At 37.7% G+C, this 12,051-nt stretch overlaps 1 protein-coding gene across 1 annotated transcript in view; it reads right to left on the bottom strand.

Annotated features, from left to right (window-relative positions):
* Positions 1-580: 580 nt before the first annotated feature.
* Positions 581-12,051, bottom strand: part of nkain2 (sodium/potassium transporting ATPase interacting 2) — a 249,044-nt gene continuing 237,573 nt past the window's right edge. The window contains exons 6-7 of the mRNA XM_036582117.1: positions 10,864-10,945; positions 581-4,927 (exon numbers count right to left, since the gene is read on the bottom strand). Of these exons, the coding sequence (XP_036438010.1) occupies positions 4,918-4,927; positions 10,864-10,945 (92 nt within the window). The 3' untranslated portion in view covers positions 581-4,917. The remainder of the gene's footprint in view (positions 4,928-10,863; positions 10,946-12,051) is intronic.

The raw sequence follows: 12,051 nt of genomic DNA, 5'->3' as shown, positions 1-12,051 counted from the left end.
CCACGAATACGAGTCATAGTCTAACCATCTTTCAGTCAGTCCTTAGAATTTGGAAACAGCAGTTCTGTGCTAAGGCTCTTTACTGCAGGAGTAATACTGCTACACACAAGGCAAAATGCATGTTAATGTCTGTTACAAGCTTCAGATAAAACATCAAATGTCTTTTACATGCTGCAAACATCTGTTTAATCTAGAACGGCTGAAAAATGTTTATGTGCACCAGCGTTAGCTTCGTGCTAATATAATATTAGAAAGTTCATAAGGGTGCTTTCTTGTTTTCTTGACAGAGTGTTGACATTCATGGTTTGAACTGAAGGCCTAGCTCAAATAGTCACGTTTCGGCAGTAATAAATACCAAGAACAGCTTGTTCAGATATGCAAGGTGAAGACACAACAGGACTTCATCATTAGCACCGCATATGAGCTAACAGGGCTGCTGGGCACATGTTTATGTGGAAATAGTCATTACTACACTTGCACTTTACTGTACATCATGCTACTGTTGGTTATTTCATAAGCAGCAGGAGGGCTCACTATTTCAGACTGTTTCCCAAGCAAATGAATCCAAAGACACACTGTTTTTCTCCACTGTGTTTTTATTCTTATTATATTTACAGTCATTTCTGTAAAGTAAAAGAAATAGAAAAAAGCTAAAGTCTATTTAAAAGTTGAAGTCAGCACTGAACCCAGTCATTACAGCCTGAATGGTGCCCTGGTACAGAATCCAAATCCAGCCTTCAGGAACCTTCAGCCAGTCCATCTACGTTGTTACACCGGTTTCACACACTGGAGCTGGACAGTCAGGAGCTATAAAGTGCTGATTACCTGCACACACAGTAGGAAATGAACAATAATGTGGACTGGCTAAAGGTTCTGGAGCACTGAATTGGAGATTTATGGCCTAGGAATACTATGATAATAGCTCTAGAATGTGTATTAGCTGTTAATAGAATACCACACACCTCAATGTGACCACTGAAAACAGAATTAGACCTTCTCATATACTATTACGAAGTCGTCAAAATTTAGACTAGTTTAAGCACAGGACGTTCCGTATATCTCACAAAGATATCTCAGCGGGTTTTTAAAAAAACATTTATTTACAACCCGGGATGGTAAACATCAGCTTGCCAGGGCGGCGTCCGTATAAACCGGGGAGAAGCAACATGCAAGATCATCTGAAGGAGCTGAACTCGATTTGACCTACCGATTCATGTTTTTTAAACACATACTGATCGAGGGCATGACTGGGTTCAGCCAGCAGAGTGATGATTGGCAGGTTCTCAGCCTCCACTCCATCCTGCCACAGCATCAACATGTTAAGACTAATCAAGCACCATGTTTGAAACAGTGATGTATTTACAGAAGTCTTTGAGAAGAAATGCAATCCGACCCGCGCGGCGGTCAGGCTGATGTGAGCGTTTATGGGCCTGGTAATAAAGTGAACACCGTAAATTCAGCTTTCAAAAACAATGCTGAGCCTCTGTCGCTTTGACATTTCATTTCAAAGACAGAACACAGAACAATACTCACTCTGATCTCTCTTAAAGACGCTAATTCAACCTAGCAGCTAGCATATTCATATTCAGTCCGGAGCACCAGGGGAAAGCTGTGCAGCCGTGAAGGATGACTGTGGGGAATTATTAGCCAATAAGGCCTGAAAAGTGGTGCTGCTACAATATCTTTATTAATCATCAAAGCTGCATAGCTTTGCCAGTGCAATTCATGAGGGGTGTGATGAAATATGCCCATGTGGGCCTATTTACTAACTGGCAAACTGTGTGGAGGAGGGCAGGTTATTATTTATTGGAATGTTAACAGGATGTTGTATCAGGCACTTTCCCTAAAGACCTTACACCCATACAGCATTTTATTTCCGGCCACACATTTATCTGCACCCAAACATTTATAGGGATGCTCATTAAAGACTTGTTTATCAAAAGGTAGGCAAATACGCAGTAGAGTTACGTATTTTGTTATCTGTTTTCAAAAAAGATGTGGGCGTCAGGGCCCCGTTCCAATACTTTTTAACATGCCCACGCCAGCGTCAAGTCAACACTCAGTCCTATGCAAAAGTTTGTGTTCCTCTGGTCAAACGATACATGTTGTTGATTTTGTGAAAATAAGTGAACACATCCTCTAGAGCGAACACACATAATACACAAGTATTGTTTATTTCATGAATTTATGTACCTATAATAAAAAATTAAACATAAAAATGCAGCTGTGCAAATATTATGGTCCATTTTATGTTTTATGTTCTATTTTTTTCCAGTGAAACTCTTGGGCACTAACATTCGCAGAAAAATGCCACATTCCTTGAAGATGTGTTCATTTATTTTCACTTAGAAAATTAAAACAACATTGTTGATTCAACATCATAACTTGTTAGGGGTGTTCAAACTTTGGCATACGACTGTATGTGACAACAGTGGTCACTCACAGCACAAGGGCATCGTGATGCAAATCATGCTGCATTCCTAAAAACAGGGAGTCTGGAATTTTCCAACTTTAAAGTGTTTGTGCAACTTTAGCTCTTAGAAGTGGGAAAATGGAGGGTCATAGTCAGCTAGCACTTGCTTGGCTGCTGTATGTGAATAAAAAGCTTTTAAAACCACTCATAAAGCTTAAAACATGCCGTTATTCCTTTGTTGGGCGCTGCCACGTTGAAATGACACCATGTATAAACTTAGAGAACTCAGAGCTCTTGAGAATTGCTGAGTGGGAATTACACGTTCAAGGGGTGTTCAAATTGATTTTTTCCTTTTTCGAGGTCAAAAACTTCTCACTTGCCCTTGGCTAGGCTGGCATCACTGAGCTAATTAGCTGGCAAACTTTGTGAAGAAAAATGTTTGAGAAATTTAAGCATAACATACATATATTTTGTAACCAGTTGCTCCAGCTGTCTATAAGCTTTGCTTTAGAATTGTGGTGTATTGCCTTTCGTTTTGTTGTTGTTTGCTGCATAGCTTTTAGCTTACTAACTAGCAAGCTAGCAGAGTAAAGTAATAAGCAGTTGTGTATAACAGAGGGATTAGCTTGCTACCTATAACCAAGTCTGAACATGGCAAATCAAATGTTGTGGGTTAGAAATGATGAGAATTAAACAAATTTCAATGCGATTTCTTGTAAAACAGTCCGAAAATGGTTTGGGGGGGTTAAAAAGGGAATTGCGACAGGTTGCGATGATTTCTCGGCAAGTCCTGCTCAGCAAAATGGTGAGGCATAATGAGGGCATGTTAAAATGAGTATTGTAGGGTGTCGATTTTTGTGTTTTCTTCCTCCCATTTCGGCGTAATAGCCTGACCCAAATGAAGATGTTTCACACTTTCATGTATCATCAAAGGGTTTAATATAAGATGAAGGATCTAGAGATATTATGGGTAATTGAAAGTGCAGCTAAAAAAGGAAACTCATTTCTTTGTATTCATTTACGAGGACGGCCTAAGAGCGACTGGTTACAGAAAGCCCATACAGTACATGTTCTATTAGTGGTAATAAAAGAATTGAATAGCTCTACATTGTAAACAACTTATCTAATGGACAAACGAGCGCAGTTCTATTTGCGGTTCTAGGCCTATGGTCCTGGAGAGAAAGCATGGAGGCTTTACGGTTGCTCATGGGTTCTTGCAAATGGCCATTACACAAAGCACATTTCAGCCACAGCACAAACTCTACAGCACACGCACATTCACTCACAACTCCTCCCACGGCACACTATCAAAACAGCGCAGCTTTATGTTCCCCCCCCCCCAAGGTTTCCCTCGTGTCTATGTACATTTAAAAAGAACGGCCCACCTTCACAACATAAATTATTAGTCTACTAGAAAAAGAGTGAACACTGGCACACGTGTTAAAAAAAGCTTCAGATAGAAAGAGGGTACATATGTTTTTCTCTTCGTTTTTCTTCTTAACGAGACCGAACACTTGTTTTAGAAAAAAAAAATTAAAAAAAGAAAAAAGCACAATATTCACATAACCTTTAGAAGCTGGAGACAGCTGTAGAAAGGGCAGCTGCTCGCTCCGCCAAGGCTGGGGCCTATTTCCTGCTGTCACAGATTAAATATGCAACATGACACCTCATGCAAACAAATACGGTCGATCTGAAGACGACTTTTAAACGGATGAAATGATAGATATTTTTGACTGCTGTTGTAAAATATGAATCTCTGGGCAGCTTCTGATATTGAGTTTCTAAGTAACGTGTTCTTGGCACTTTCAAGACAAATACATCCATAATACAGATTTAAAAAAAACAAAAAAAACAAATTCGGAATACAGTTATTACATAATAAAACTTGAGAAATTATGTTAACCCCTGTGATCTGTGATGAATTAGTTCCATGGTATCCCAGTGGCCCAGAATAACCATCTGTAAACACACATGTATGATTCTCCTTCTTAATTCGTTCCAGGTGTCAGCACTACATCAGGTGACTGTATTGGACATTCTTTAAAGTGGGGAGTATTTCAGTATTACAGAATGTAGAGATATTCTCCAGCATCAGGTGAGTTCATTCAGTGCATGGCTGGCTTTTCTCTTCTATCTCCCTGCTGAAATCCTCAGAGATCGATGCAATCTGCTCCTTCAATATGACTCTTTTGCTTCTTCTATGGAGGCAGGGAGGAAACTGCAGAAAGCGTCCTCACCACAGGGGGGCTCTCTTGCGCCTGCTGATAAGCCAAAGCCAGGCCAGCAGGGGCTCCAGACAGGAAGTGCCAGGCTAAGATGCTCCAGTGTGGGGAAATCCAGTGCGTGTCGGTTTTTCCAGCCTTTGAGGTTAAAGTGCCACGTCTTGTGTTCCTCCGACAGTTCGTAAGACACTATCATATTAAGACAAATTACGTAGAAAGACAAAATGATAAAACAGCAGTTTTTTTTTTCTATTTGATTGGTTCATAAGGCAGTTGTCCTTGTTACTTTGACCTGTAGAGGAAACACAAGAAGAGAAAAGATGAAGCGTTAGTGTTACCCAAGGTCAGAAGCTACACAAACATGCTGAAACAAAATACAACTAGGTATTAGATATCAGATATCACATACAGAGTCAGCACAAGGGATAAAATAACACATTCAGACTAGACCCACTCAGACACAGTGGTACATTGGTTGCCTGATAATATCGGCTGATTAGTGTTATATTATCAGTATCAGCCAATATTAATGCTAATAATTAGTGCCTTTTTTTGGTCCACAGGATCTTTGGATAATAAGGTAAAACCTTAGACCAGTGGTTCCCAACCTGGTGCTCAGGGCCCGCAGACAGTCTAAATTTTTGCAGCAACCCAATTTGCAACACATAGAAAAACATGGACTATCTAGGAGGCCCTCTAAGAGGCCCTGAGGACCAGGTTGGGAACCACTGCTTTATACTGGGTAGCTCAGTATCAGGCACTCTTTGTTTAACTATATGACAGTAATACAGGCTGGTATGGAGATCTATTCCTGTCAGGTAGAGTAGAAAACAAATCTATGTTTTTTCTCCAGTTCCTGGCAGCAGTTTGTCAAAACATTGATCTAACATCTCAAAATAAAGACTTATTTTCCCAAGACTTTGAGATAATAACTCACAAGATACAAGATACTTATTTGATCAATCTAAGTGCTTATTCCATGCTAAGTCAATATTTTGGGAAAATGTGTAATTATTTAGAGATACCAAGTCATTCGTTTGGGAAAGAAAATCATTATTCTTAGATACTAATTCAATATTTGGAGATAATAAGTCATTATTTAGAGATACTAATTGATTTTTTGACAAAATAAGTCATTATTTGACACAGTAAGTCAATATTTTGAGAAAATATGTACTTATTTAGAGATACCAAGTCATTACTTTAGGAAATCATTATTCTGAGTCAATATTTTGAGAAAAATTAGTCATTATTCAGAGATACTAGATCAATTATTTGAAAAATGTGTCATTATTTAGAGATACTAAAGAATTATTTTGAGAAAATGAGTAATCTTTTTGACATACCAAGTGAATATTTTAAGAAAATAAATCATTATTTAGAGATACTTAATCAATATTTTGAGAAAATATGCAATTATTTAGAGATACCATTATTCATTATCTCATTATCTCATTATTTTGAGATACTAAGTCAATATTTCGATAAAATGAGGTGTTATTTTGAGATACTATGTCATTATTTTAAGAAAATACATCATTATCTAGAGATACTAAGACAAAATTTTGGTAAACTTCTTCCAGAAACAGAGGAGAAAACAAACACAGCTGATCTTTCCCCTCTACCTGGCAGGAATGAGCTATGATAATGAGAATGAGTGAATCTGAACACAAAAGACAGAGTTTCTGTTGTTAATTTGAGTTTGAATTTAAATCAGACAAACACACTGAGCAGTCACATACATCACCTCACTATATGTTTTTGTTTAGGTACAGGTCACTCCATTCAGTTTTGCTCAACTGCTTCTTTTGCTAACTTCCCATCTAATTACTGAATTTATGACCTTTTCCATTTTCCAATACTGCATTCGTCTCAACTTTTACACTGCGAAATGAATGAAATATAAAGCCCTCATAATGCCACTGAGTCAGACTGCAGTGAATAGTGCTATGTACACAGATAATAGTGTGCAAAGCCTTTGCATTTTAGAGATGGAGACTTTGACATTTGCAAAGGAAAAAGACCCAAGAAACAAAAAGTACCGTTCTGTCAACCAGCCTTACACAGACTCTGAATACGGCAAACACGGTGCATCTTTAATAACAAGTCATCTTGTACAAATAAGAAGGGGTGAGCATTCAGAAGTGTGAAGTGTAGAATAATACACTTTCTACATGTCCTGAACAGTTAGAATCCTTATTAATCCTGATTTTAATCCATATGTTTCTTGCAGATAAGGATGGATGGATCTTGGAGTTGGAGGAAAGTACTGTATTATGATTTGTCACTGATCCAAAACAGTAATTGTGTCCTGTGCGGAGAGGCTGTGAGTGGAGCATATGCACTGCGCTGAACAGATCATTTGCTATATCAAGGCAAATATGATGTCAGTAACACTATTCTAGGGAAAAGCATATTTTTTTCTTTTTGCTTTGATGATGCAGCATTACAGGTAATCCTTCATTAAATATTTAAACTTTTAAGCCTGTTGGCTGACAAACAATCTTCTGAACTGCTTGTTAAACAAAGCCACATTCTTAAGCAGGTTATGTTTACTATGTTTTCCTTTTGCTTCATATACACAATTCGTGACCAATCGTGACACTACACATGTTTTAGTCATATGTGTCCTTGACCACCTAAAAAGGTAATTTGAGTAATCGGCTCACAATGCATCTCCAAGATGCAATGGACCCCATTCACACCTGTAAGTTACCACCAGGTGAACAAAAATCAGCTGGTGCAATAATGGACCTCAAAGGGTTGATTACTGGTTAAGCATCATGTGGTTAAGCATAATAACAAAAAATATGCACTTAAAGAGTTTGGCAAGATGTTCAGCACAATATTTCCTCATAGAACGTCAAATTCACAAACTGAGGTAGAAGAGAAGATGAAGAATTTATCAGAAAAATCTCTGCCAATGTTCACCTTCATTTTCCCTGCACTACAAATGACTACAATTCCCAGCATGCTTCTCCCTCTCTCCATCAGCCTGGGCAGAGTGTCCTCCCCTGTAGCGAGTGCAGATTGAGTGAGGCTGCTCCATGTGTGCTCTTCATCGTCACCTTGCTCTTGTCAGCTCACACACAGTTCAGGATGAGAGCGCTTTGGATCGGGCCATTCTCCACAGGCAAATATTACAGAGCCTGAAGGTGAGCCATCCTGCCCCCACCTCTCTCTAAAGCCATATGGGCCGTCCCACCCTGCCCTGCTCCGCGTCCCTGGCTTGGCTCCAGCTCAGCTGTGGCCCCCCATTCCCTGAGGGGACAGCAGGGAATGCCCTGGCTCAGGATGGTAGATCACCGTCAATGTCATTCATGTGCCAGGCTTGGCGGCGGGCGCGTTTTGAACACCTGCCATGTGTTTCCATATCAGATGAGCTGTGCCATCCACAGCGCTGTTTCACAGAGATGACTCGGGATGATGCAATCAGTGGAATCAAGAGATGCATTGTATTTTCATAAGCTGCCTCATCTTACATCAGGTACGTCCTGCAACTACAGGGTGTATTTTCTGTGAATCCAGCTTTGGTTTAGGGCTGTCACTATATTATTATATTATATTATTACTTATATATATATATATATATATATATATATATGATTATATTTGTAAGCGAGTAATCTACTGATTATTTTGACAATTAATCAAATAAAATTTGAGTTTTAAAAAAAAGTCAAGCAATTAAAATGGACTTGAGCCAACCATAATAAATACAGCATCTTAAAAGTTCCAAAAACTTTAAAAAGACTTAACCCCTTTTCATAGTAGCCATAACCTGTAATTTCCATCTGTTTTGGAGGTCCCTCAGATCTATGCACACTCTCTTCAGTCACCTAGATGGAATGCATTTCATTGGAAATCTGTATGATTTACAAAACTGAAAATATACTGCATTTTTGCCTTTTATTGTGTTTAAATGCTACGTTTTAATGGTGGTAGATAAAAACAACAGCCGCAATAAATAGGATTTCGACATTTGAGTGACAAACTTCAGCTCACTTTGTTTGCTTTAATGTAAACTCCAATCCTAATGTACAGTCCCTAAAGAATGCCAAAGAAACAAGTTAGTTCACTGATAAGAACATACAGTTTGACCCTCTTTCAAAGTAGCCATAAATGTAGTTTCTACATGTTTTGGAGGGTCTCAGTTTAAGCATTGATGGAATACAGTTCAGTGGAAATTTTTCCTCTCTTTAGGTGAGCAAACAAGTCAACATTTATTGTGTTCAAATGCAATTTTATTGTGTTATTTGTACAGGATTGTTTGACATGAAGAAAGCTGCAGTTGTCTGTTTTATCTCAGCACTCTTTGTGTGGAGACGTGTGAATTGTTTTCACAGCAGGGAGTTCTCACCCCTCCTCTTTCACCCCCCATTGCTCGCTAACAGCTCAACACAGACTCACACATAGAGAGACAACAGTGTCCTAGTTAACCTGATGACAGAATTATAGGGAAAATATTTTATTTGATAATATGAATTAAAAATATCCAAGTCAACTTCCACTCTGCCGGTGGAATGGCCACTAGGGGGCCTGCAGAAAGAGCTCAAATAGATTTTAGCGCTCTGTTTCTTCATATCTGATTTCAAATTGTGGGTCATGACCTGCTGGAAGTGTTTTGGTAGTTACAAATTACTTATTACTTCTTTCAAACTGTAAAGGCATTTCTTTTCTCATTACGTCTTGGAAAAAGTATTCTAATTACTCATTACTTTACTTCCAAGTTACTCTCTAAAGCACACACAAATATGCACCAACAAGAGAAAACTCAGCAGTCCCATCAGTACTTTATTTAGAAAGAAATAGCCTGTTATAATGCTTGAAATATATTCTAAACATATACTGGATATACTGATACACTTCAGCACTACTTATACTGCAAGCCAACTAATTTAGATTTTGATATTAGTTAATACTCTTAAATACATTAAACATCAATATATTATTAGAAAAAACAAATTATAACTTATGTACTAACGTACTAACAGTACTAACGTATGTACTTACATTATATTTAAGTAATTTTGAAATACATCTTCTATGCCTACTTTTCTTTTCTAAACTGGAACAACTTGCGTAGCAATGAAGAAGTTAACTTAAGCAATTGTTAAAACACAAATTTTACAACACGACAAATGTTTGAAATTTCACTCTTGAGTAAAGTAAAGCAATGACTTTTAAACCATGTTTTTAAATATACTTCTAAATAACAAATTTAAGTTGATTACAATTAAATATACTTATGTTAATGTATGTGTTAGTATGTTAATTTAACACAATTGTTACCTAAAAAAAAATACAGAAAAGTATATTTTAGATACTTTACTTAGGTACTTTGTCTAATACTATATTAATAATGTATTTAGGTATCAACAGCCAGGTAATCATTAACCATCTACACACACACACACTTGTAATCTTATTTCCAGGGATATGAGCAATCTGATGCATTGTTTAAGAGACTCTTTAATTCATCCCGTTCTTAGGACTTCTTAGGATCAACTAGACTTAACCTGTAAGGCAAAGCTCTGGTCTGAGAGTGCTGCTGTTTTTTTCTCTGAGATAACTGGGTGCACTGTAGCTGATGCAGTGCACACTCAGTATATATAAACCTATCACTAGTACATCAGTGTCAATAAACCAAATCCTTTCAAATCTCACAGAGACCGACCAACAGCACCTCTGTGCATCCACGCATGTCCTCATAAACATTTAAGCCGTCAACAGAGAGTGAGCAAACAGTCCTGCCTTCCTACATGTTGACCCAGGCTATTATCTGAGCCGGGCCGACACTGATATTATTTCTCACTGATTTGTACAGTGAACTCCTGAGGGTTTTGTTCTGCTGTCTTCCTCTCATTGCCCACTGCAGCAATACCCCATTACGCCTGTTTCGTGTTGAGGGAGCAAAACAGAGAGCGCTCTGCACCCAGACACAGTGAGAATGACTCTGAACAAGATGGTGCACGAGTCTGGAAATGAAATCCGCAAACAAAGGCAAAGCAGGAAGGTAGAGACCCGAGCCGGGCTCATCGTATCCCCACGGATACAGACACGCAGTAGCTGGATTTTTAACACAAGCAAAGTCAAAACAGTGTAACCATAAGAAAAGCCTGTGGCCACTGGGATTTAAGTGCCACTGGATAGGAAAGCGGAGGAGTCGCAATAAAGGAACATCTCAGGAAGCTGATCTAATTCACAGCTGCTAATTTCCATACTTACATATACATTGGTTGTAGTTGCAAATGGGATGTCTTCTGTGGTCCTTGGTAACCATAAGAGTCAAACCCACCTATAAAGTCAACTGGAACGAAAGGAAAGAGAGGGAATGAAAAACAGAGAAACAGAACATAAAAAATCTACATTTTTAATAATTTGCCTGTTTTACTATATTTAATATTGTGTAGATATAAATATATGCACTACCATTCAAACTTTGGAATCACTTTTCATAATACTTGTTATTTTATCTATACAATTATGCCTCTAAATACAAACACAATAGAGGGTTAAATGACAAACTTATCTTCAAAAGCTATTTTTAGATCTTTCGAATAGCTCAAGTATTTTATGAACAACAGGAATTTTAATATTTTATGAAATATATATATATATATATTTATTTATATATATATATATATATAAAAGAAAATATAAGATAATCCATAATCCAATGTAAGATAATAATATAAGATAATCCACTTGCAGAAGAAAAGAGAAAGTCAAAGGAAAATAAGTTAAAAAATCTAAAGAATTTTCAAATTTGAAGTTCAAAAAATGATTAAATGCTACAGAGAAAATGGGACCCCTAACAACTGTGCAAAACCTGGTAGACACCAAAACTATCCCCATCAGATAAACTGCCTTTAAAGCTCTCATCTTTGAGAGAGAGGAGAAAATCAAGCTTCTTCAGATCTGAAAACATCCACAGGAGTTTCACTCCATCCTTCCACTGTGAGAAGACAACTCAGCGATATGGGTCTGAAAGAATGTGTAGCTGTCAAGAAGCCTCACTGAGAAAAGGAGACAGACACACCAAACAAAGAAGCCGCTTTTGTCCAGACCTCAACATCACTGAATGTGTTTGGGATTACTTAGACTGTAGAAAGCAATAAATACTAAACCAACTTCTAAGACTGATGTTGTCACTGTTGTCAGCTTTACAGGAGAAAGAAAAAAATGTAACCTTTAATCGAAGTTAATGGAGAACTTATTTATTCAAAGTCGTTTTGGACCATTCCTATTTTCTATTGGGCCATTCATCATGAAATTTTATATCGCTGCCATAGGATCAAAACTCGTATCTCCATTTTTGACGTTTTTCAGGTTTTCAAATAATTTGAAAATGCCTGTTGCCCTTTACATTATGTGTAAATTTCATGATGAATGGACCAAAATAAATGGCCCAAA

This window comes from Colossoma macropomum, unplaced genomic scaffold, assembly GCF_904425465.1.
Source record: "Colossoma macropomum unplaced genomic scaffold, Colossoma_macropomum, whole genome shotgun sequence".
NCBI classification, from domain to species: Eukaryota; Metazoa; Chordata; class Actinopteri; order Characiformes; family Serrasalmidae; genus Colossoma; species Colossoma macropomum.
The sequence above is the reverse complement of the archived record's forward strand: the minus strand, read 5'-3'. Positions and strand labels throughout refer to the sequence as shown.